Below are 27,359 nucleotides of genomic sequence, written 5' to 3'. Positions count from 1 at the left end.
AGTTATGGGAAGAAAACCTCTAAGGTATTTTTTTTTTTGAGTTTTTGTTTGTTTGTTTTAATTGACCCTTTTAGAGAGAAGAAGGGAGAGAGAGAGAAACATTGATGTAAGAACAAAACATTGACCGGCTGCCTCCTGCATGCTCCTTACCAGAGATGGAGCCCACAACCTTTTCAGTGCACAGGATGATGCTCAACCAACTCAACCACACTGGGCTAAGACCTTTATTGCAACCATCAGTGAGAATTATTTTCTTAAAATTGTGACCCATTTATACATGTAAATATTTCTACATAGATGAAATCTCACAAAATAATACTTATCTGTACTGTGTATGTTATTTTGATTTTCTAATCTGTTACAGTGGAAAAAAGAAGTGCTGGTTGTCACCTCCCAAATTGATTTTGTAACCTACAGCTGTTTGAAAACAGTTCTTTAAGAGAATGACTGAATGAGAAAAATTTTAGTTGTATTGATAAAATTCCCAGTGTTTAACACATCTATTCAATGAAGTGAGGTACACCTGTGTTTAAAAAGCTAGTTTGTTTTTTTAGTATCTATTTCAGTGCTGTCAGCTTGATTCAGTTAGTAAATAAATAGTAAAATCCTTGATAAATTTCATGGTTTATTAGGGTAAGCTGGTGTTCTGATTTTCATTTTTAGCTTTTTAAATTGTTTTCCTATTTTGTTTCCAAGTCCTGAATTTTTTCATCCTCTTATTTATATAGCAACTTCCTATTCCTATTTGAGTCTTAAGTGTTCCTGTCAGTCCATATTCTTTCCTTTGTATTTCTGCTCCCTTCTTTTTTCTTTTTTTAGAGAAAAAGGGAGGAAGGGGAGAGGGAGAGAAACATCAGTGTGAGAGTGAGACATCGATCGCTGCCTCCTGCACACCCCCTAACAGGGATTGAGCCCATAACCCGGGCATGTACCCTGACTGGGAATTGAACCGGCAACCTTGTGGTGCACCAGAAGACACCCAGCCAACTCAGCCACACTAGCCAGGGCTTACTGCTCCCTTCTAAACCCCACTATCAGATAGTGTCTTAGAAGATACTGCTGCTTTAGCCATTGTAATAGGGTTTGGAGTCTCTTTGGAGAAGAATTCCAAAATAGGTATGTTTTCTTAAAAAACTGAATAGATAAATATCTCTGTATATTGAGTCACAAGATATTAATTTAATATTAGTAAATAATGAATTGATACCATGCTATTAATATGGTAGATCATTTAGAATGTAGTAAAATCTTAGGTTTAGAATTATTTGACTTCTGATTTCTAGAACCTCAGTCTTTATTAAATAAGATGCCTTTTTAAAATAATGTCAGCCCAACAATGGTGGCCAGAATTTTCATTTAGGTGTAAAAGTAATGAAATATATGAAAACATGTTGGTATCGAGCTGTTGTTTGTATCAAAATGCATAAGTTACAGGGTAAGTACTTTTCGTTTTTAATGTATATCACTTAACCTCTTGACAGTCATTTGATTGACTATCAGTGTTCACATCTGAGAGAAACTAGGTTCTTGAAAGAATTTTAATTAAGGCTAAATAAAAATTGTATACTAAATGGCTTACTATAGAAAGGGCAAAACTTTCAGATCCAATGCAGATAGGGTAGTCTTGCACTTGTTTAATGAGCAAGGTTTTTTATAAAATCTTGAGCTTCTTAAAGGCTTCAGATTTTCTTTTTTTACTTATTTTTTGGAAATACCTTGGTTAGAATTTTTGGCAGATGCTATAGGGTCTCCATTATATCCATTATTACCTGCAGACATTTCCTTCAGGGAGAGAGAGAGGGTTACTTTTGTAAAGCAAGTATGTTCAGAGGAATGGGAAAGCTGCTTTCCCAGACCCCTCAACAGCGTCTTTTCCAGGCTCTGACTTGAGTTGGGTCCTATATTCATCCATTCCTAACCAGTAAATTCTGGCCAGGGGAATAGAATTATGCCCTGAATGTAGGCCCAAGCCTTTTTAATCCTAGGACTCTGGGTGAAGTTGGCTTTCCCCCAAATTGGGATGAATTTTCTAAAGGATGAAAATCATAATGTCTACTACAGGCAAGATTTATATCTTGTTTATAATTGATCTCCATGGCCTAGCACAGTATATTGTATTGTGATCATTTGAACTGATCATTTGAATATATGGCTTTGTGTTTGTAGTGGTCATAAAAGAAGAGTTTGTGTGTTTAATAACTAGAATTTATTTTGATTCAGGGAAACTCCTTTTATTTGACAAACATCTTACCAAATGCCCACTATGCCAGAACACTGAACCTAAGGGTACAGAGATGAATTAGTTATGCATTCTGTTCTCAAAGAATTCAGTCTAGTAAAATTTATTTTGTTGTAAATTAAACATTTCTTAATATTTTTAATAAGGTTAGCTAAACTTCTGGTTCTTTATACCTATCTCATTTGGAAAGCATTTAGTGAGGCGTTTTAAAGTAACTATTTCCATTTCATTCTTGCTGGCTAGTTGGCTAAATTGGTCCACCTCTGATTGCATAGTTCTGTGGTGTTTCTAAAATTTTTCATCAACTTAAAATTGATTTCTTTGGTAGCATTTCTAGTGCTGGCTACATCAATTTATGGTATTGTATAAGTATGGATATGTAATTAAGTATTTCTGCCCATACTTTACTATTTGCTATGTCTTCTGTGCTGTTTGACCATGATTTATTACCTTTCAAATTCAGATTGAAATGTAACTAGGTGGTCAGTTTTTAAAGTATATTTCTGATTCATATGTTCCATTGAGACTTAATTTAAATGATTGTGTCAGTGGAATGCTTGTTTTTTCTAATTTAAAAGCAAATGTAAATTTCTTAAGTGTGGCTTTCTATTCAAACTTGATTTTTTTTTTTAGCTTTCATAGCATATTGAAAGTTTAGCAAAAACTGGCTTGGCACAAATTATTGAAATTACTCTTATTTCTGCAGTATATTAATTATAATTCTTAGAATATATTTACATATCAAGGAGGTACTTGTTCCTATAGCATAGAATAGGAATTTTCAACTGGGGCTGCAATAATTATTAAAACATGCAATACTTGACTATTTAGTCAGGGGCACTGACCTCTTTCCTTAGATTATCAAAAAAGTAACAACAGGCAACAAACAATAGCCATCCAATATGAATAAATCAAAATTACACTTTTTTTTGTCAGATCAGCAAAAAATATAATAGATTTTTTGGTGTACCTCAGAATTTTAGTAATTAGTTTTTGTGTGCTATGAGATGTAAAAGGTTGAAAATTGCTGACATATTGTGTTGTTATTATAATATATCAGCGGACAATTGTTACTATTGCAAGACTTATAGGCAAGTTTATAGGGTTGTCAATTTTATGTGCTTCAATATTTGGTATACTACATATTGTCCCACTCAATGCAAGAAGAATTATTTTTATAATTGGTATAGTTTTATGATTTCTAGCTCTGTAGTGTTTTCTTGTCATTTCAACTAATGTTGTGAGAGTCCTCAAGTTAATAGGGCTTAATCTATGACTGTGAAGAGAGAAACTTCAGTAGAAGGAGAACTGCTTTTTTAAGCAGTAATTTTTGATGTTTCCAATTCTTAGAGCAAAATAAAAGGGTATGACCAAAGTGATCTTTTGGTTTTATCCAAATTTGTCCAAATAAAAAGTACACTTTGCATACTTTGTGTGGAGTATTTGCTTTGAGCTTTTTCAAAATTGTTCTTAGCTTTTAAATATCTGAGGACAGGTTTGAGTATTGTCCCTGGAAAAAGCACATGCACAAAATTTTATTGGCGTTTTAAGGATTTCATTTGCTTGCTAAAGCTGTGGACTGTAACTTAAGAACCTCTGTTGATGTTAAGGAGAAGGAAGACACACTAAAATTTTTCTTAATTCTTTACTGATGCTCTGATTGGCAACCGTTAGAGTAGCAGGAAGTACCTAACAGATAAGATGGGAAGCAAAGGGAGAAACAATGGTTTTAAGAATGAAATGCTGGGTATAATAAAAAACTTATTTTAATTTGAATATACTTTTAAAATATATATTTGGGAAAGTTGGGAAGAAATCCACACATTATTCACTTGAATAGGTAGGTGTTTTGTTAGGACCCGTTCCAGGTTACTCCGGGTGTATTTTTTTGTTTGTAAAGTTAATGGCAGTAATAAAGTGCCTCCCAGTTAGATGATATATGTTGAAATGCTGAATAGGAACAAGATGAATTAATGCTAGAACTAGTTTGTCTGTTAGTGTATACAAGAACCCAGACCTCATTTATTTACCCGCAATTATTTTTCTCTTCACTTTTTTCACCTGGTGTTAGCCTAAAGGGTGTGAAAGAACCTTCACACCATCCCTGATTTTCGAAATGTCATTGGACTAGTATCTAGAACCTACATCTTTTATATCTTTTTTTAAAAATATATCTTTATTGATTTCAGAGAGAGATAGAAACATCAATGATGAGAGAGTCATTGATTGGCTAGCCCGCAACCCCGGCTTGTGCCCCGACGGGGAATCGAACCCTGATCACCTGGATCCTAGGTCGATACTCAACTGCTGAGCTATGCCCAGCCAGGCTAGAACCTACATCTTTTATAGACTTTTAAAAAAGGGGTTAAGTAAACCTTTATGGAGTCCTCGCTCCCACTAAAGGCTTCTTTCTTATACTATGTGTTATGCTATGGTGTAATACTTATTCCTCCCACCTAAAATAATTGCTTCATAGCAGTTTTATTGCTTCGTAGTTCAATGTTTCAGTGGGGTTTTTTTTGTGTGTGTGTTTTTACTACATTGTAAGCTTTTTCAGGACAGATATGATTATCATTCATCTTTGTTTACAGTAGGGTTTCTCAATCTTTTTTTTTCTTTTTAAATATGTATTGATTTCAGAGAGAGGAAGAGAGAGAGAGAGAGAGGGAGAGAGAGAGAGAGAGAGAGAAACATCAATGATGAGTCAGTGATCAGCTACCTCCTGCATGTCCCCCACTGGGAATTGAGCCCAAAACCCGGGCATGTGCCCTGACCAAGAATCAAACCTCGGTTTCCTGGATCATAGGTCGATGCTCAACCGCTGATCAATGCCGGCCCGGGCAATCTTGAGTTAAGTATTGACATATTTTAAAGTTAAAATTCTCAGGTTTCCCAAAATATATCTGTGGCTATCTCTCAAAGTTGACTTCTTGGTCCTTGTTTTTATTAGCCTAACGCAGTAGTTCTCAACCAGGTCAGTTTTGCCCTCCAGGGAGCATCTGGCAATGACTGGAGATATTTTTGGCTGTTACAACAGGGATGGGGAGTTGCTATTGGTATCAATTGGGTAAAGGCCAGTGGTGCTGCTAAACCTCCTACAATAAGTAATATTCCGAACAAAGGATTATACAACCCAAAGTGTCATACTGAAGTTGAGAAATCCTGTATATAAGAATGTGGTCTTTAAGGAAATTCCTGTGAGATTCTAGAAGTCATTCATACAAGGCATGTTTGCACCTGCTCATTAGGAAAGGCAGGTTTTTCCTCATAGGTCGTAGATTTTACTTCCCTATCCTCACCATGATTGGGTAAGATATATTTTCAAGAAGGAGCTATTGTGGGGCAAAGCTGCATGCTATTACTTAGCTCTTCTTTCTTCCACTATAAAATACGTTTTCATTTCATTGTCACAGTCTTACTTGAGATTGCCGTTAACTTCTTACTTAGATTATTGCAATGACCTTTTTAAAAAATCATTTTAATATTGTAGATTGACATGGCATTGTAAGATAATGCAGCCCATGTGCCCTTTGTCCAGTTTCCCACAAAAGTGTAACATCTTCTAAAAGTATAGTGTAATATTTCAACAAGGGTGTTGACATTGATGTGATCCACAGATCTTATCTAGGTGTCCTTGTTGACATTGATGTGATCCACAGCTCTGATGTCAACACCCTTGAGTACAGTTTCACTTGTACTCATTTGTGTGTTTGTATTTAGTTCTATGCAGTTTTTCACATGTAGGTTTGTGTATCTACCACCAACCACCACAGTCAAGATGCAAAACAATTCTGTCACCAACAGATCTTTCCTGTTGTCCTTTTATAACCATATCTTCCCTTTTCCTCATTTCCTTCCATACCTAACCTACCCCTAGCAACCACTAATTGGTCTTTTTGTCATTTTATAATTTTTCCAGTTTCAGAATGTCATATAAATGGGATCAGAGAGTATGTAGCTTTCTGGGATTGGTTTTTTTTTTTTAAATTCAGTATAATTCCCTTGAGATTCAGACAAGTTGTTGCATAGATCAATAGTTTGTCTCTTTATTGCTGAGTAATATTCCATGTATTAATATAGCAAAGCTTTTTAACCTGTTGCACGACATATCTGTCTTTTTTCTAGTTGTGGGCTGTTATGAATAGGTTGCTCTGAATGATCAAGTACAGATTTTTATATAAATATAAGTTTTCATTTCTTTGGGATAAATCCCCAAGAGTGCAGTTGCTGGGTCGTATGGTAATTTTATATTTAGTCTTACAAGAAACTTTTCTAGAGTGGGTGCACTATTTTAAATTCCCACCAGCAATGTGTAATGGATCCAGTTTCTCCATATTCTCACCAGCATTGTTGGTGCAGTAATGTTTTTTATTAATTTTTTAAAAATTGATTTTGAGAGAGAGGAAGGGAGAGGGGGAGAGAGAGAAACATCGACATAAGAGAGAACATGGATCTGCCTCCTGCACGCCCTCTACCAGGAATCGAGCTCACAACGCAGGCATGAGCCCTGACCAGAAATCAAACTGGCAACCATTTGGTGCTCGGAACAAAGCTGAGCCAACTGAGCCACACTAGATGTTGTTTCTGGGTGATACTGCTAATAGCCATGCCTAATCTATCTCCCTGAAAAATAATATATGTATGTAGCCTCTGTATAAAGTTCAGATTCTTTAGTTAGGCACCAAAACCATTTGCAATATGGCCCTTTCCTGTCTTTCTACCCTCATTATTCATTCCTGTATATACTTTTTAGTTCCAGGTGTGTCGAAATAGATGCAAAATTGTAGCTCTCAGAGCTCTTGTGACGATTAGATTATACATATAATATTACCAAATACCTAATAGACAAGGTGGGGCAAAAGTAGGTTTACAGTTGTTTGTATGGAAAATAATACAATAATTAGTCAATAATACCACAGTAAACTATGTTTCAAGTGTTCACAACTGTAAACCTACTTTTGCTCCACCCTGTATAGTGAGCAATACATAAATGGCAGTTTCTAGTAATTTCGCAGTGCTTATATTGACATATGGTAGGCATCCAAATGTTCAGAAGAGTGAATGACCCATAGATAGACTAGATTCTTTATAAATTCCTGAAATGTTCCTGACCTCATCTCTTCCTTTATAAGTTCTATCTTTTGAAGTCTGGGGTTAAGCCTTACATCTAATTATTTTGACAATCATATACTGTTTTGTATGTGCTACTTATTAAATGATTGGTAGATATTTTTTCTTCATAATAGATTATCTGTTTCTTGAGGTCATTTCACTTTACTTCCACTGATTCTTGTATCCTGCACAATACCTAGCATGATGCTACACGTTAGTGCTTAGTTCTTACACACTGTTGAAAGTATGTCACTTTATATCCAAATGAATTCACATAGAGTTGGCTCTTTAATTCTTGTAATTTTATGATAAGTATTGTTTTGTATGAATACTCATGGGTTCAGATGCTTAAGTTTAGGCACACCTATATAGTGACTTCCATAGGAATGAAGAATTAGGTATAATGACACTGTTTGCATAAATTGCTAAGTAAACCAGCAATACTTGTATATTTATTAGCAAATATCTTATGTGGTAAAGGCTTTCTCTGGTTCCTATTTAAAATTTTGTTTGCTTCTGTCAGTGTTTAATGAGGGCATCTACCGTGTGCTAGATATTTTGCCAGATATAGTTACCAAAAATGAGGAAAGTGTACATACTTTAGGTAGTATTGGGGAAGTCGTACCATCAGGTCTTCTTATGCATTTGCTATGGAGAGTAAAGGAAAAGGGAAAATCAAGGTTCACTTGTAGATTTATGGTTTAAACAACTGAGTGGGTTTACTAAGATAGTGATGACTGAGGGTGAAAGGTTTCAGGCCAGATAGAATCAAAACACCTGTTTTGTGCTTTTTATGTTATGTTTAAAATACGTATGTTTACATCCCCGTGGAAGTATCAAAGTTCGATTATAAATCTGGTACTCAGAGGAAGAGTTATCAGGATGTAAAAGAATTTAAATCTATGGGATTAGTGCTGCAGTGAACATAGGAGTACATATATCTTTATGAATAAATATTTTCAAATTTTTCAGGTAGATACCCAGAAGAGGGATTGCTGGGTCATATGGTAACTATTCTTAATTTTTTTAGGAACCTCTCTATTTTTTTCCATAGTGGTTGTACCAATTTAAACTCCTACCAGCAGAGTATGAGGGTTCCTTTTTCTCCGCAATCTTTCCAACACTTATTATTACTAGTCTTGTTGATAATAGTCATTCTAATAGGTGCAAGGTGGTATCTTATTCTGGGTTTTTGTTTGTTTTGTTTTGTTTTTTGTTGTTCAAAATATTACAGATGTCCCCTTTTTTCCCCATTGATCCCTTCCACCCTGTACCCACTCCCCTCCCCAGGCCTTCACCATACTATTGTCTGTGTCCTTGGGTTATGCATATATGTATATAAATTCTTTGGTTAATCTCTTCCCCACCCACCCCCATCATTGTGGTTTTGATTTGCATTTCCCTAATAGCTAGTGAAGTAGAGCATCTTTTCATATATCTGTTGACCATTTGTATGTCGTCTTGGGAGAAGTGTCTCTGTTCAGGTCCTCTGCCCATGTTTTTTTTTACATCTTTTATTGATTTCAGAGAGTGGAAGGGAGAGGGAGAGAGAGAGAAACATCAACTATGAGAGAGTTGTCATTGATCGGCTTCCTCCTGCATTCCCCAAACTGGGGATCAAACCCACAACCCCGGCATGTGGCTGGCCCGGGAATCGGACCACGATCTCCTGGATCCTAGGCCAACGCTCAACTGCTGAGCCATGCCCAGCCAGGCATCTCTGCCCATTTTTTAATTGGATTATTTGTTTCTTTGTAGTTGGGTTTATGAGTTCTCAATATATTTTAGATATTAACCCCTTATTGGAGGTGCTGTTTGCAAGTATCTTTTCCCATTCAATTGGTTTCCTGTTTGTTTTAGTGATGGTTCTTTTGCTGTGCAGAAGCTTTTTAGTTTGATATAGTCCCATTCATTTATTTTTGCTTTTAGTTTCCTTGCCTTTGAGGTCAAAGTCCTAAAATCCTCTCTAAGACCAAGGTCCCTAAGTTTAGTACCTATGTTTTCTTGTATGTATTTTATTATTTTGAGTTAATTTTTGTGTGTGGTGACAAATAGTCTAGTTTCATTCTTTTGCATGTGGCTTTCTAGTGTCCTTCAATAAATGGTTGGATAGAATGATGTGGTACATATATACAATGGAATAATAGCTATCAGAAGAGATGAAATACTACCATTTGTGACAGCATGGATGGGTCTTGAGAATATCATGCTAAGCGAAATAAGTCAGATGGAGAAAGTCAAAAACCTTATGATTTCACTCATATGTGGGATATAAAACTGAAAGCAACAAACAGGGCAAACAAACAAAAACCCGTAAACACAGACAACAGTATGGCGGTTACCAGAGGGGAAGGGGGCGGGTGGTGTAGCAAAGAACAGAGGGGTCAAATACATATATGGTGACAGAAGGAGACTTTACTTTGGATGATGAACAGACAGTGCAATATACAGATTATGTATTAGAAAATTGTATACTTGAAATCGATATAATTTTATTAACCAATGTCACCCCAATAACTTTAATAAAGTTTTTAAAATATAGCTAAGGGATTCGATAAGTTCACATAAGGGGAGAGTACAGCTAGAGAAGAAGAGAGGGCTCAGAACTAAGTTTGAGTAGACCAGGAAGAGTTGTTGGAAGATGAAACAAAAAGGAATTCCTAGAAGAAAAACTAATAAAGAGTAGTGACATGGGAGCCAAGAGAGCAACTGTTTATGGAGAAAGTAGTCAAGAAAGAATGTTGCTGAGAGCTCAAGAAGGATGAAGGGAAAAGTTACTTTTTGATTTGATAGTACAGAAGTAGGTACCTGATCTTGACAAACAGTTTAGTAGAATGGAAGAGAAAACCAGTGGAATAGGTTAAAGAATTAATGGGATGTGAAAAGTAGGAATAGTAGGCGTAGATTACATCTCCAGGAAGTCTTGCTTTAAAAGGGAGCAAGAATTGGGGCAGGTACTAGACAAGTGTGGGTTCAAAGGAGGGTTTTCATTTTTAAAAAATGAGAGATACTCGAGAGTATTTACAATGTTCATAAGAATGACCCGGGAGAGGGACAAATTTTTGCTATAGGATAAAAGGGATAGGAAATAGCTGTAACTATATTTCAAAGCTTTGTGCCTTGAAGATGACTCCAGTGTTAACATTGCTCTTTTAAAAACAAAAAGTCATTACTTTTCCCATTCTTTTATTTTGAACTTTATGAGTCTCTTTATTTAAGACACGTAGTTATTCAGGTTTAGTTTTATACCAAGCCTGAGAATCTTTTATAGCTGATATTATTCCATTTATATTTCTTTTTAGAAGTTTCACCTGTTGTTTTTTTGTTTTCTATATTTATTCATTAGTAGCAAAAAGAAAGAAAAAAGAAGGTACCATTAATTTGTGTGCTTTTTTTTTTTTTTTTTTTTTTAATATATCTGTATTGATTTCAGAGAGAGAAAAGGAGAGGGAGAGAAAGAGACAGAAACATCAATGATGAGAGTGTCACTGATTGAGCCCGCAACCTGGGCATGTGCCCTGACCGGGAATCGAACCCCAATCGCCTGGATCCTACGTCGATGCTCAACTGCTGAGCCTTGCCCGGCCGGGCTGTGCTGCTTATTTTTAAATTTATATTGAACCCCTATTTCAGCTTATCATCCTTACTACCCCATAGTATATCATGATACCCTAGCATGCTTAGCATTATTACATTATATCTTATATTTCCCTCTCCACCCTTTAGAGTCGGTTGAGGCTTTTGGTTCTTGCCTGTTATCAAATTATTTTCTTTCGGTATTTTGTAGCTTTACCCGCAAAATTGTAGATTATATTCTATTAACAGCTATCACATTGAAACTTAGGTTTATGTTTAACTGTAATAGAAGTTTTTTGACGTTTCATCATGTGTTAAAGATTTTTCAGGAGTTTGAGAATATTGTACTTTTTAAATACTAATTTTTACATATTTCAGAACTTTTTAAAATCTATAGTTGCTTATTATACATATCTGAGTGAAATACTGGCTAAGTAAAGAATTCTTGTCACGTCATTTCCCACAAACATTCCTATAGTTGAATTTTCTGTCTTCACAATTTTCCTGAGAACTTTGAGGCTAGCCTGGTATTTTCCCTCCAATATTGATCATTGGTTTCTTCTGCCTGGATGTATTTAAGATTCTTTGAAGCTTACTGAGTTCAGTATGATATGTCTGTAACTTGATGGTTCACTTCTATTTGTTGTTTATTTTTCCTAGTACGTGGTGAGATCAGTCTACAAATTGAGTTTATTCGGAAGACACCTCAGATATCTTTGTATTTTTTTTTTCTTTGTTGCAGGCAGTATTCCAAATCTTTGGAGTATGTTGATAAACAGAGCAGACAAAATTTCCTGCGCTTGTATGGAGGTTAAATTGTATCAGGGAAACAATAAATAAATAAAACATGAATAAATTATATAATGTTCTCGGTAGAGAAAGCAATGTCAGAGGGATCAGTAGTACTGGGCAGGAGCTAGAGGAAGACAGACTGTAAGGTTGTAATTTTTAATAGGGTAGTCCGTATAGACCTCAGTAAGAAGGTAAAGACAACAGCCAATGCAAAAGTCCTAAGTCAGGAGCACGTCTGGTGTGTTAAAAAGCAAATAAGCCATGTGACTGGAAGAAGGGAGTAAATAATGAGGAAAGTGGAGGGAACTGAGGTGAGAATTTAAAGAGGCAGAATTTAAGGCATGCAGATTGTATATGGTCTTGCAGGCCCTTATTTGTGGAGCTACTATCGCTGCTTTGTTGATAATGGTCTGTAGGGGATGGTGATAGAAGCAGCAGGGATGGATAGTCCATGTAATAATCTAGATGTGTGAAATGATGCTAGCTTTATGGATCAGGGAGTTAGCAGGGAAGGTGGTTAAATAGTAGTTAGATTCTGTGTCTGATACATTTGCTTAACAGTTGGAAGTAGGGTGTGAGAAAAAGAGGGATCCAGGATGACTTCTAAGATTTTTATTTAGCCTGAGCAACAGAAAGGTTGGAATTGCCAACAGCTGAGATGGAGACCAGTGCAGATAGAGCATATTTTAAGGAAATCATCTGGAGTTTAGTTTTGCATAGTTAAAGAAATATATCTTGTAGACATTTGAGTGAGGTAGAATGTTTCAAGTAAGTATAGAGTTCAGGGGAAAGAGCTGACCTGGAAGTATGAATTTGGGTTATTATCGTATGGATGACATTACCAAGAGGGTGAATATAGATGTTGAGAAAAAAAGACAATCAGAGACTGAGGCCTTGGGGTATTCACAACATTACAAGTTTGGCAAGTAGGGACTAGCAAAGGAGACTAATGAGAGAGCAAGATAGAGGTGGTCTGAAAGTTCAGTGAAGAGTGACTGCTGAGGGTCAGGTAAGATAAGAGTTGAGAACTAATTGAAAACAATCGTTGGTGACCTTAATTGGAACAAATTTAGTGGAGTAATGAGAATGATAGACTAATTTGAATACCTAGTAAGAGGGAATGGAAGGAGAGGAATTGACATCTAGTATAAATTTGTCAGCAAAAGTAAGTGGCATTATGGGGCAAGTAGCTAAAAGAAGAGGGAAATTAAGTAAAGTATTTTTTTTTGGTGTGTGTCAGGAATGATACAGGAGAAAGGTGAACTTTGATGATCTTTTCTACTTTATTCTGATCTTTTCACTCATATGGAGTCTTTTACTAACAAAGCTTTAATTTCTTTAATGGGTTTTTTTCCTTCACTTTCTTTACATTTTACCTCCTGTTGTCTCATTTTTTCTTTAATCTTTTATTTCAAGAATCCTTTCTTAAATTTAAGACAATAGAGAAGTCCTTATTTTCTTATTTCCTGGATTGTTTCTTTGAAAGCTTTGTCAAGTGCTTTTCGCTATTTAAGATTTCTTCAGGTTGTTGGTTATAGATGAAACAGTTGAGTATTGTTTTTGTAAATGTTATTATTTATTTGAGGATGTTGCTTACATGCCCTTGTTGTGTTGCTGATACTACTGAAGTGGGAGAGCAGTTTCTGGAAAGAGCTATTTACCTTTTCCTGGTCTTATTTACTTATACTAATGATAGTTTTTAAATATCTGCTGGACACTTAATTGATAATATTGTTTATATTATTTGTGATTAGAATATTTATTTTACTGTGGATATGCTTTTGCAGGCCTGAGATTTACTTAAGTAGCCAGAAAGACAGACTGTGGGCATTTGTTTAAGCAGAAGTTATGATATGTATGAATGTGATAATGAATCAAAAGTTGGCTTATCGGTAATCAGATCTTGTTTTGCCACAGGCACAATCTTTATTTGGGGGCTACCATTTCTGACTAATGGTTGATCATAAGCTATAGATATAAACGACCAAATAACCATACTCATCTTTTTTTTGGATTTCAGAGAATCTTGGTGGCATTTTATAGCAATTGTAATAATCTAACCTTACATGGTTTAATCTATGAAATAGGTTTTAAATTATATAATTTTGAATTGGTATAAATTTATAGCTATAGATCAGCAACTCTTAACCAAAGTTGTGTTTATCATAATTAAGCAGAATTATTCAAAATCCATGTTTTAAAAGAACTTCCTGAAGTGATTATGATACTTAAGAGCTATCACTTTTATTCATTATGAAAGCTAATACAGGAATGTCTAGTCCAAAACTTTTTTTAGCATAGAATTTTCTTTTTAGCAGTGCCAGTTAGTAGAAATATTAGTAAAATCACATAAACTTATTATGCTTTCCCCCCCAGTATGTATGAATTATAACTTGATTATCGGGGTAATTCTGTTAGTAAATTACTCCTTTAGAGTTTGCTAGAAATCTCATGCTATAAGCAAGTCATTTAGCCTTTCTTTACCTTAGATTACTGGCCTTGAATATTGATCTAACTACAGAGTTAAATAACTTGCCCCTGTTACTTTATGGACCTTGGGGGATATTCCCTGAGCATATGCCAGAAGATCTACATTATTTTGGTTCCCTCTCTCCACCCCCTAATTTGAGTAAAGAATTCAGAGACTTCTTAGATAAAGTTTACACTTTTCTTTCCCTGTTATCCCATGGGTAAGAGTAGAATGATTTCAGAGTCACCTGAGAGTTTAAAATTGGTTCCTAAAGGGCAATATTAAAAAGAGGATTTCTAAAGAGTTAATTGGAAGAGTTAGAACACTAGCTAGCTTACTTTTAAAACTTCAGGTGGCATTGCAGACTGTTAAAATCTTTTTATCTCTTCATTTCTGTTGCTCTTGCCATAGGTTAGGCATTGCTATTTTCATTAATCTACCTAAGTATAATCTTTTCACTACTGTATAATCTCTCAAAAACCACCCATTGTCTCAGTTGTCACTTTTCTAATCAAATGATGCAGCTAGTAGTTTGCAGGCTAGATAGTATCTTAGTGCTCCTGAGAAAGAGAGGACACAGCCGATGTATACCTTCCTCAGCTTTAAAATTATAGTCTCTTCATTTCCACTTCTTTCCACATTGTTCTGTTTTGGTGGTGGTAGTAGTGGAAGGGTTGTTTAAGGAGTAAGGGTCCACATACTACTGGATTTGGTGGGTTTGTTCTTGAGCCAGAGCAAACACTCCAATGCTTTGATGATAACATTCCATACATCTAGTTACATGGTATATAATCTGTATCACCAGAGAGTGATAGTATGTGAGGATTTAGAAGTTGGATTTCATGAGCTCTGGAGGTTTGCTAGGTGGAGCAGCCTGAAATTGAAAGTAAGAAAGGACTTAATTATTCAAGATACTCAGAGACTTAGAAAAATACATTGGGGGACCCATCCAAAAGAGAGACTCTTCCAGAAAGAATCGGAAATTAAGATGAGAATTGTTGCTTTAGGCATTGAAAGCTTTTGCCTGTGCTCCCTCCCCCACCCACCTAACTTTTCTGATTAGAATGGTATGTTTTTATCCTGTTTGTAAGTCAGTAATGATATTTATGACAAATATGAATAGGTTTGTTAGTTATACCAGAGAAAATAAAAATTTGTACATAAAATTAGACTAAAAAGGAACAAGGGCTGTCAGTAAAGGTGCTCTAACATGTATGAGTTTCTGAAAACTTCCTTATCTTTCTATATTTTAGAGATTCTCAATTGGGAGCACACAATAGAATCATCCATGGAGATGGTTACTATGCCCTGCTCCAGAAAGACTAACTCAAGAATTTCCTCAGTGGTTGAATTCCAGACAATAAATACTCCCTTAGGTTTTCGAGATGTTCACCCCCTGGTTAAGAACCTGCTTTTCCCCACTCTGAAACTTATTTAATTTTTTTTTTTTTCTATTGTGAAAATGTTTTGTTCATTACTTGTGCAAATTATCTTTAAGAAATAGAGTCAGGCCCTGGCCAGTGTGGTTCAGTTGGCTGAATGTCACCCCACGGATGGAGAGGTTGCTCCTAGCACGTACCCCGGTGGTGGACTCGATCCCCAGTAGGGGATGTGCAGGAGGCAGCCAATCAGTGTTTCTCTCCCCCCTTTCCTCTCTCTCTAAAATCATTGAAAACATATTTTAAAAAGAAAGAAGGAAATAGAACCAGTAGATCGGAAGAAAATGACAAAATAAGAAGGGACAAATGATGGGACTAAAAGTTTATGCAATTATATAGCTTCATTCTATAATCAGTAATTAAAGTTATATTATGTTCTTAAAAATACAGCTATACACAAAAACCTTACATGACCTAGACCAAATAAAATTACCAGGCCACACCTAAACTGAATTGAGCGTTGCTTACTTCTAGTTTTTCCTTTGAGTTGGCATTGAAAAATAATCTTCTTTAATTTCCTTGCCTATTTAGCTTTCCATTATTTTCCAAAGGAAACTTTTTTTTCCTACTCAGCCATTTTTTCTGTTGCTCAAGGTGCTGCTTCTAGCAGAATTTATTTAATGAGTCCCATTTTGATGGGCATGGTTGGTTGTGGCTTTTATACATTTTGATACAAAATGTATATTTATATTGCTTAATACTAATGTTATTCTGAAGGAAATTAATTTTAATAGTTTTAACTTGAATATGTTTTCTTATAGCAGAAGAAGAAAACTAAGAACTTCAACCCACCAACACGTAGAAATTGGGAAAGTAATTACTTTGGGATGCCCCTCCAGGATCTGGTTACAGCTGAGAAGCCCATACCACTATTTGTTGAAAAATGTGTGGAATTTATTGAAGATACAGGTAGGATAGAAATATTGCAAGAGGTTTGATTTAAATTTTCACTTTTGCTGCACCAATAGTTTGTCAAAAGCTCATGGTTTATTAAAGCTAAGTTTTGAAAGATATATTGTTCTCATTATTAGGATTATCTTGAGCATTAACTCTAGATGTAACCATCTGATATTTGAAAGAAGTGTTGTTGTTGGCCAGTAATGCTTTTGTTGGATTTCTCTTTAATAAGTGGCTAAGTTGAATGCTAAAATGTAAAACTCACCTTATTCTGGAATTTAGAATAACTTGATTGTTAAAATATGCTATTTATTCATAGGTAGCTATGACTTAAATTTATAATTTGAAAGTTTTCAATAAATACTATTGATTTTTATTACTTATTTCACACATGAATTTTTCTTTTAAAACTTAGCAATATTTATGAATGTCTGAAAGGCAGTTTGGGGTGTTACTTTTTTTTTCAGCAGCACTAGCTTGATGTGGGTTATATGGTTTGAATTGTATTTTTAAGGTGTGTGTAGATATTCTCACTATTTTAAAAATAAGCCTGCTCTTATGTTTACTTTGTCCAGTATAAACCATTATCTGAGGGTTGGACTAGTCAAAGTTGAGGAATAAAGGTAGAATATTATCGTGTTTATGTGCATTTAAAATGAGTAAGAGTTAACCATGAAACCTTAGGAATTGGATGGACCACAGAATTTAATGGTTTGAAAACATGAGCTAATTCCACTTTAGCTTCATTCTTAATGATCTCCTTTGATAAGCAAGTATTATTTAAAAAACAAGCTGAGCCCTGGCTAGTGTGACTTGGTTGGGCATCATCCTGTGTACTGAAGGGTTGCTGATTCAATTCCTGGTCAGGGCACATGCCAGGTTGCAGGCTCAATCCCCAGTAGGGGGCATGCAGGAGGCAGTTGATGGATGTTTTGCTCTCACATTGATGTTTCTCTGTTTCTCTCTTCCTTCTTCTCTCTTTAAAAATCAGTTTTAAAAACCTTAAAACAAAACAAACAAAAACCAACTGGATACTCATATCCTATCTAAAAAATAAAGCTAACCCTGGCTGGTGTGGCTCAGTTGTTTGGATTGTTGTCTGGTACACTGAAAAGTGGTGGTTTCAATTCCCAGTCAGGGCACATACCCAGGTTGTGGTTGTAATGCCTGGTCGCTGATCGATGTTTCTCTCTCGAAAAAAAAAATCAATAAAAACATATCCTTGGTAAGGATTAAAAAAAAGTACAATGTTGGTCAAGTCATATATCCTTACTGATTTTCTTGTTGACTTTTTTAATTACTTAAAGAGTAATATTGAAATCTGCAGTCATGATTGTAAATTGTCTGTTCCTACTCTAAGTTCTGTTAGATTTTGCTTTGTGTATTTTGAAATTTTTTTAGTTGCATATGCACTTATGATTATGTCTTTATGAACTGACTTAACATTATGAAGCATTTTCTTTATGCTTTGTAATATTCTTTGTTCTGTAGTCTACTTTGTGTAATATTAATATAGCCAATGGTATTTTCTTTTTAGTGGTATTTATGTGATATATCTTTTCTATCCTTTTACTTTCAACCTTTATCTTTATAATTAATGTAGTTTCTTGTAGACCACATAATCATTGGGTCTTACAATCCACTTGTTTTTATTGGGGTGTTTATTAGGTTATTGGCTTTTAAGGTAGTTATCAGTATAATTGGTTTTAAATTTCCCATCTTGTTTTTATTTTTTATTTTTTCCATGTGGTCATTATTCCCTTTTTCTTCTTTTCCTGTCTTCTTTTGGATTAATTAGATATTTTAAATTTTATTTTAACTCCAATATCAGGTTATTGTAGCTATCTCAGATTTTTGGTGGTGCTCTAAATTTTGAAATATACATCTTCAATCACAGTTTATCTTCAAATAATAATACACCACCATAATGTGTAGTTTAAGAACCTTGTAACAGTATATTTAACCTTCCTATCCCTTGTTTTATTGTATATTTTAATTCTACAGTTTTAAATATCACAGTACATATTTATAATTTTTGCTTTAAATAGGTGATTCTCATTTTTGAAAGGTAGTTTCTTAGGTTATAAGTCTTTGTAACAACTTTATTGAAATATAGTTCACATACTCTACAGTTCATCTATTTAAAGTGTACAGTCCAGTGGTGTTTTAGTATATTCAAAGAGTTATGTATCTCTCAGCACAATCCTTTTTAGAGCATTTTTATCATCTCCTGAAGAAACTCCATACCCATTAAGTAGTCACTTCCTGTTCCTCACACCCACCCACCCTTAACTTTCTGACTCTATAGATTTACCTTTTCTTGTCTTTTGTGAGTGCCTTCTTTCAGTTAACATGTTTTCGAGGTTCATCTGTATGGTTGCATCTATAAGTATTTCATTCATTTTTGTTACTAAATAATTTTCCATTAATAGACATTTGGGTTGTTTCCACTTTTCAACTATTGATAATAGTGCTGCCGTGAATATTCCTATACAAGTTTTTGTAGGAACATGTTTTTCACTTCTCTTTAGTGAATTGCTAGATCATATGGTAACTCTATGTTTAACCTTTTGAGGAAATTTACCAGTCTGTCTGCAAAAGTGCCTGCATTGTTTTACATTCCCACCAGCAAAATACAAGACTTCCAATTTCTCCATATCTTTGCTAACACTTATTTTCCTCTTTTTTGATTATAGCTATTCTAAGCAGGTGTGAAGTGATATGAATTCTGGATACAAGTTGCTTTCAAATATAATTTGCAAAATTTTTTCCCCATCTATGGGTTGTCTTGTGCAATTCCTTGATGGTATTGTTTCAAACACAAAAGTTGTAAATTTTGATACTCAATTTTTAAAAAATTTTGACACTGTGTGCATGGTAACATATCTAAGAAGGTTTTGCCTAACCCAGGATCACAAAGAGTTATTCCTACATATTCTTCTAAGTTGGTCTGTTATGCTGGTCTTTTATGTTGAGGTCTGTGATCCATTTTTAGTTAATTTTTATGTGGTGTAAGGAAGGTTTCAGCTTGATTCTTTTGCATGTAAGTGTCCATTATCCAAGTACCATTTTTTTGAATTGCCTTGCATTCTTTTTGAAAATCAATCGACCATAATCATGAATGTTTCTGGACTTTCATTTACATGTCATTGATCTATATGCCTATCCATATATGCTGGTAGCACTCCGTTTTCATTACTGTAGCTTTTTGTAGTAAGTTTTGAAATTGAGAAGTTTTGAGTCCTCCAATTTGATTCTTCTGAGAATATAGTTCTAGGCTGATAGATTAAAAAAATTTTTTTTAATTCAACTTTTTAAAGACTATTTTTGTCTTCTGCATGATATCTAACAAACAGTCTGCTCTTACTCTTATTTGCGATCCTGTATGTGGTATGTTCTCCTTTCTCCCTCACTTCAGAGCTACTTTTAATATTATTCTCTCTGTTTTTTAGCAGTTTTATTAAAAATGTAACTTAATGTATGCTTTAAAAAAAAACATTTCTGCTTGAGGTTTCTGGAGCTTCTTGGATCACTTGGTTTATAATTTTCAAATTTGGAAAATTTGGGGTCAGTCAGTCTTCTGACTGACCTCTGCTTCTGGACTTCTATTACATGTGTGTTAGACATCTTGAAATTATCCCACAGCTCACTGAGTTTTGTTCATTGCGTTTTGTTTTTGTTTTTGTTTTGTTTTTTTAATCCTCACCCGAGGATATGTTTATTGATTTGAGAGAGAGAGAAGAGAGAGAAACATCGATCCATTGCCTCCTTTCCTCCCCCTGACTGGGAATTGAATCTGCAACCTTTTTGGTGTACTGGACAATGCTCCAACCAACTGAGCCACCCAGCGAGGGCTCATTGTTTCATTTTGATTAGACTAATATATCTATTGCTATATCTTCTAGTTCACTGATTTTTTTTCTGTGTGGTCAAATCTAGATGTTCCATTTACGTTTCTTTTTTATGTGTTTCATTTTTCTACCCATTGCGTTGATATTTTCCTTTATATCTTTGAATATACTTATAAAATTTACAATCGCTGTTTTAAGATATTGTGTTATTCTTTCATATTTCATTTCTGGATCTGTTTCTATTTCCATTGATTTCTCCTGATTATGATTTGTTTTTTGCTGCTTTGGTGATTTTAATTTGATGTCAGACATTTTTAATTTTACATTTTTGGGTAGTTAATTTTCTGGTGTTCTTTTAAAGAGTATTAGATTTGTTTTGTCATGTGTTAAGTATTTTGTGAAGCCATTTGATTCTTTCTAGGCTTGCTTTGTAAGTGTTTTTTGGTGGATCTGGAGCAGCTTTTAATCTAGTATTTACTTAGACCGACAGTATGATATGAAGACTTGACCCAGTGCCCTACCTATTAAAATATCTTTTGAGAATAGAACTTGAAATATTCTTAGTCCCTTGCCTAAGGAAGTTTCCTCTCATATATGTGCAGTATTCAACCAAATGTTCTGGGGACTTTTGTGAACATCTCTGAGGCTCTTTCTCTGTGTTTCTCTTCATCTTTTTTAGTACTCTATCCTACAAATTCTGGTCTTCTCCTTATTTCTGAACTCATATTTCCATCTTCCTAACTCTGGTAGACTGTTCTGCTTTGGTGCACTACTATCTAAAAACTGTCTCCAGGCACTAATTTGGGGTATTTAGAGAGTTTAACTTATTTGCTTCTTTTCCCTCATGGATCACAGTTTTGAGCTGCCTGTTATCTGAAAACTGTTTCATATAATTTTCTAGGTTTTAGTTTTTTACTGTAGGAAGGCAGTTGCCATAGCAGTTAATTCTTTTTTTTTTTTTTCTTTTCTTTAAATATATCATTATTGATTTCAGAGAGAGGAAAGGAGAGGGAGAGAGATAGAAACATCAGTGATGAGAAAGTCATTGATTGAGCCCGCAACCCGGGCATGTGCCCTGACCAGGAATCGAACCCCGATCGCCTGGATCCCAGGTCGATGCTCAACTGCTGAGCCACACCCGGCCAGGCCATAGCAGTTAATTCTTAATGACAGAGTCAGATATATAGCAGTTTTTATAATAGGTACTATATTACAAGTTGTGCTAAGTTATTCCTGTTGGGAAATAACCCTTTAATTATAAATTTAAAGTAGGCAGAAAAGGGTAGTGCAGATAAGAGAGACTGAAAAGTAAGAGAACAAAAGTCCTCTTTCAGGAATTAGGATAATAAACCTGATAGATATGGGATTGAAAGAGGACTCAAAAATGCCTTTCAGATTGCTATATTAGGGTGATTGTAGATGGTATATAGTTAATGAAAATAGAAATTATAGTATGAAAAGTAGAGTAGACATTTTGATAATGGTGGGTTCCTGTTTTGTACATGTTAAATTTCAAGGTGCCTGTGGAGTATTCTTTAAAAGCCCAAGAATAGTTAGAATATCTTAGAGCTATGGATCTTCGAAAAATGGTTTGATCTTAAGATTTTCGTCATTGCCATTGTATAGATATTAACGTAGGCGCTGTGTTGGTGAAGTGAAATGAGAAGAAAATACTGAGTGAGAAGAAAAGTTCACAATGCAAATAGGCTATACAAAAGAGTGGAGCCCTTAAACACTGAGAAAACATTTTTTAATAAGAACAAATGAAACATGGTTATCAGCATTGAATGTATATAGGTTAGGTGACTTAAAATGATAATTTTTTTTTTAACGTTTTTATTGAGGTGAAATTCATATGACAAAAAAGTAACCGCATTGTTTTTATTTATTTTTTAATATATCTTTATTGATTTCAGAGAGAGGAAGGGAGAGGGAGAGAGAGAGAGAGAAAGATAAAGATCAATGATGAGAGAGTCGTCATTGATCAGCTGCCTTTTGCACGCCCCCCACTGGGGATCGAGCCCGCAACCCAGGCATGGGCCCTGACCGGGAATCAAACCGTGATCTCCTGGATCCTAGGTCAGCTGCTGAGCCACGCCCCACCAGGCTAAAAGTAACCACTTTAAAGTATACAACAATTAACTGGCATGTAGTGCATGTACAGTATTGTGCAACCAGCACCTCATCTAGTTCCAAAGATTTTCATCACCCCAAATAAAACTCTATACCCATTATGCAGTTACTCTCTTCCCTAGTTTGCTCTTGCAACTACCAACCTGCTTTCTGTTTATATGGATTTACTTATTCTAGATATTTCATATAAGTGGAATCATACCGTATTTGACCTTTTATCTGGCTCCTGTCACTTCATATAATGTTTTTGAGGCTCAGTTATGTTGTAGCATGTGTCATTGTATGGACAGATGCATTTATTCATTCATAAGTTGGTAGACATTTGGTTTGTTTCCACCTTTTGGCTATTGTGAACAGTGCTTGCTATGAATGTTCATGAACAGATATTTGTTTGAGTACCTGTTTCAGTTCTTTTGGGTACATAACCTAGGAGTGGAATGATGGGTCACATGGTAATTCTTTGTTTAACTTGTTGAGGCACTGTCAAATTGTTTTTTATAGTGGATGCACCATTTTACATTTCCATCAACAATGTACAATGACATCAGCAATGTCAAATTTGTCCACATCCTTGCCAACACTTGTTATACTCTGCGTGAGTGTGTGTGTTTTACTTCTAGCTGTCTTATCCCTTTTGATAGGGATTATTGGTAATATTGCCATCTTAACAGTATTAAGCCTTTCAATCTATTAACACTGGAGACCTTTCCGTGTATTTAGGTATACTTTAATTTTTTTCATTACTGTTTTATAGTTCTCAGTGTACAAGTCTTGCATCTCCTTGGTTAAGTTTATTCCTAGGTATTTTGAATGCTGTTGTAAACAGAATTTTTTTTTTTTTAATTTTTTTATTAAATGTATTGGGGTGACATTAGGTAATATGATCATATAGGTTTCAGGTGTGGGTTTCTATGTTAGAAGATCTGGATATTGCACTGTGTGCCCACCACCCAAAGTCAAATCTTCTCCCGTCACCATATAGAATTTTTTTCGTAATTTCATTTTTGGAATGTTTGTTGCTGGCATATAGAACTGATTTTTGAATGATGATCTTTTAGCCTGCAACTTGGCTAAAAAAATTTTTATTAGCTCTATTTTGTGTGTGTGTTTTCTTTGGGATTTTCTGTATATATAAGGTCTTATTCTCTATGGCTAGGGATAGAGCTTCTTCTTTTCAAATTTGGATGCCTTTTATTTCTTTTTCTTGCTTAATTGCTCTGGCTTCAATTTTTGCAATTAATAGCAGGCACCCTTGGCTTATTTCTTACTTTACAAGAACGCTTTCATTCTTTCACCATTATTATGTTACCTGTGAGTTTTTCATAAGTGCCCTTTAGTATGCTGAAGAAGTTAAGTTCCTTTCTGTATTTGTTTCCTGGGGCTGCCATAACAAAGTCCCACAAACTGAGTAGCTTAAAACAGCCAAAATGTATTCATTCGTTCACAGCCTAGAGGCTAGAAATCTGAAATCAAGATGTCAGCTGAGTCACATTCCCTCAGAGACTATGGGTAGAATCTTTCCTTGCTTCTTCCTTGCTTCTGGTAGAGAGAATGTCAGTCCTTGGTGTTTCTCAGCTTGCAGCTGTGATATTCCAATCTCTTCCTTTTGGGTTCTCCCTGTGTGTCTTGTCTTACAAGTATACCAGTCATTAGGTTTAGAGCTCACCCTACTCCAGTATGACCTCATCTTAGCGTAACTAATTACATCTGCAATGGCCCTATTTCCAAAATAAGTCAACGTCTAGTTTGTTGAGTATTTTTTATTAAAGGGTGTTGGATTTTGTTAAATGATTTTTCTGTGTAAACTGAAATGATCATGTGGTTTTTTTCTTTCATTCTATTAATGTGATGTGTTACATTGATTGATTTTTTTTTTCTTACGTTGAACCACCCTTACATTCCTGGCTTAAATCCCATTTTGTCATGGTGTATAATCTTGTTAATATGCTGTTGGATTCAGTTTGCTAGTATTTCGTTGAAGATTTTTGCATCTTTATTCATATGGGATATTGGTCTCTAGTTTTCTTTTGGTGTCTTTCTTTTGGGCCTTAGTATCAGGGTAGTACTCATAAAAAGAGTTTGGAAGTGTTCCTTTGGAATAGTATTTTATTGAGAGTTTTCTCTGGTTCTAAAAGTGGGCTAAGTTCAGAATTGAGGTATTTCTATGTTAGAGACTTTATAAATTTTTTTCTTCATTTTACAGTTTTTCAATTTCAGGCTTTTTTTGTCACTGTACTCCTACTAATCTTATTTTGCTTTTTCAACTTGCAGTATCTAGTCTGCTGTGATTCGGGAAAATATATGGTAGTTAGTTTAAATTATGCTTTTGATTAGATTAAATGGAATCTGGAAAAACAGGAAGTGATGCTCCAATAAATGAAATAATATAATCTAGTGCAAGGGCTTTGTGACATCTTTTTGCTATTTCTTTACCTTTTTGTTTCCCTTTTTTCCAGTTATGTTAGATTAGGTAATCAGATGACAAAGTTCCAGATAGGTGAGGAATTTTTTCACCTCTATTTGCCAGAATTTATATTTGCATGTAACTGTAGTTCATCTGGAATGCCCCCACTATTACAAATAAATTATAAAGAAATAGAGACTGTCTCTAAAGCTTACAGATTATATTTCTCATAAAACTGAATTAGATCAGATGCCATTGAGGTTCTTTAAATATAGGTTTAAAAATTGTGTGTTGCTCCAGCACACCAATTATGGTGAAGTAATTGAGGTGAGGTAGGTGAATTAATCTTTGTTTTTATTGCTAAAGTAAATATAATTTTTTTTTAAATAAATTTTTTTAAAAATAAAGTTTTAATTTAAACTTTATCATTTCCACTTGATGTTTTGAACTTATATTTCTAAATCCATTTTTATGTTCACTTTTCCATACTTCCTCAACCCCTACCATGTTTTTCATTTGGCAAAACTTCAACTTTGGTTAAATTAACACTCTGCCTACTCTGTGGTTGGAACAGAAAGTGGATCATGGTTGTAGAAAAACATAAACTGTGCATTTCACTTTAAATATGTGACCACAAATCTGAAGTAATCATCCCATAATTCCCTAGTCAGTTTGTTCTCTTGCTTTCATGAAGGATTTCTTTTTCATTTTCTTAAATTTTAAAAAGTTTTGAACCTTCAGAAATGTTGCAAGAATAATATGATTAAGCATCCATATACACCTTTCACCTAGATTCGCTATTTTTTGCCACATTTCTTCACCTTTTTTTTGCTCAGTTGTTTGAGAGTATGTTACAGATAACATGACACTTCACTTCTAAATCTTTTAGCTTATATCTCCCAAGAACAAGGACCTTTACCCCATGTCGCCACAATATAATTATCACCATCAGGAAATTTAACTGTGATAAAATTATATTAGCTAATATTCTGTCTATATTCAAATTCCCTACATTGTCCCAATAATCTCCTGTTAAAGCTTTCGTTTTTTCAGTTCAGGATACAGTCAAGGATCATGAGTTAAATTCCTTGTTATATCTCTTTGGTTTTCTTCAATTTAGAATAGTTTCCTAACTTTTTGTGTATGTTTTCATGATACAACTTTTGAGGCTTTTTAAGTGCCCCCTTTTTTTCTGAATGTTTCTTAATTTTAATTTTCTAATTCCTAGTCAGGCTCTAGTAAATATATTTGTCTGAGATTCTACATAGGGCTAATGTATCCTTCTTAATATATCACAGGATGCATTAGGAGACAAAAGATGTCATTTCCTAAAGGAACTTTTTATGTTGCTTTGGAAATTCTGGGCTATTAATAACCTTAACAGTGTCATTCAGATATGTGCTAAAAGTTGGTATCATTGACATCCGAATTTAATGATTCAAGTGTGACCTGTTTATTCTTGATCTAGCAATGAGGAATTATATATTAGCCATTAGCCCTTAAAGCATTTTTTAGGTATTATTCCTAAGTCTAGCAGAAATTCCTTAAGGTTTGTTTTCTGGTATATTAATATTACCTTTTATGGTTTCTAGTAGCTTTGAAGTATATTTTTATCTGTTAGCAGGAACATTGCCTTCTTGAAGTTGCTGGTCATTGGGTCTTAGCTAAAGCTTTAAAAATTATTTTTTACACCACAGACTTTAGATCATAACCTGCATGGCAGTAGGCACCCCTTGCTTTTAAAACAAGTCTATAATTAAATTCTTATTCAATAAATTTTTTAAAAAGGAACTTCAGTTTGTTTGTAAGAACCAGGAGTGTTTGTTCTTGTGACATTAGTTATACATTAATACTATTTAAATCTTAATATTCCAAACTAGAATTAGCTTTTCCCCCCTACAAATACAAAGAATGGATAATCATTGATTGCTAAAGATGAGAGAATGGAAGCATTTATGCTACAGTAAGACTTTTCAAAATTTATCTTTATATGTCAGCTGAGTAATTTGCATTATGCTGGCTCACTAAGTAGTAATATAAGTATGGATTTTGCATTGTGCTAATAATGGATGATGAAAGTGATACACAACAGGCTATTCTTAGGTGAAAGCTGTCTTAAATACTTTGTTTTTTAAGTTAAATTGAAACATGGCTATATTGTCATTTTTGTGGTTGACAACCAGATGATGTATGCCAGAAAATGAATGTTGTGCAAGTCTGAAGAAACACTTTGTCCTTACTTTTTTTAATCTCTCAGGTGAAATAATTATTTTCATAATATAATAATCAGCTTTTACTATGTTTACTATTTGTATAGTAAACTTTCAGTATGCTATGAAATAAGTATGTTGTTTATTCATTTCATTTTTAGATCTCTATGGGGTGTATGTGGCAGTCACCATCTCCATTTTACAGAGGAAGAAACTGAGACACAGAGAAATTAACT

The 27,359-nt window shown here is 34.5% G+C and overlaps 1 protein-coding gene across 8 annotated transcripts in view; it reads left to right on the top strand.

Annotated features, from left to right (window-relative positions):
• The window catches only part of ARHGAP5 (Rho GTPase activating protein 5), a 112,114-nt gene that overhangs the window by 60,687 nt on the left and 24,068 nt on the right, over window positions 1-27,359 (top strand). For 6 of the 8 annotated variants that reach the window (XM_081143470.1, XM_081143467.1, XM_081143469.1 and 3 more), the window contains one exon: window positions 16,390-16,537. In XM_081143470.1, the coding sequence (XP_080999596.1) occupies window positions 16,390-16,537 (148 nt within the window). The remainder of the gene's footprint in view (window positions 1-16,389; window positions 16,538-27,359) is intronic. The other 2 variants (XM_081143473.1, XM_081143472.1) reach the window with 1 other exon arrangement.

Source organism: Miniopterus schreibersii (genome assembly GCF_964146895.1).
Source record: "Miniopterus schreibersii genome assembly, chromosome: 1".
Lineage (NCBI taxonomy): Eukaryota > Metazoa > Chordata > Mammalia > Chiroptera > Miniopteridae > Miniopterus > Miniopterus schreibersii.
The sequence above is the reverse complement of the archived record's forward strand: the minus strand, read 5'-3'. Positions and strand labels throughout refer to the sequence as shown.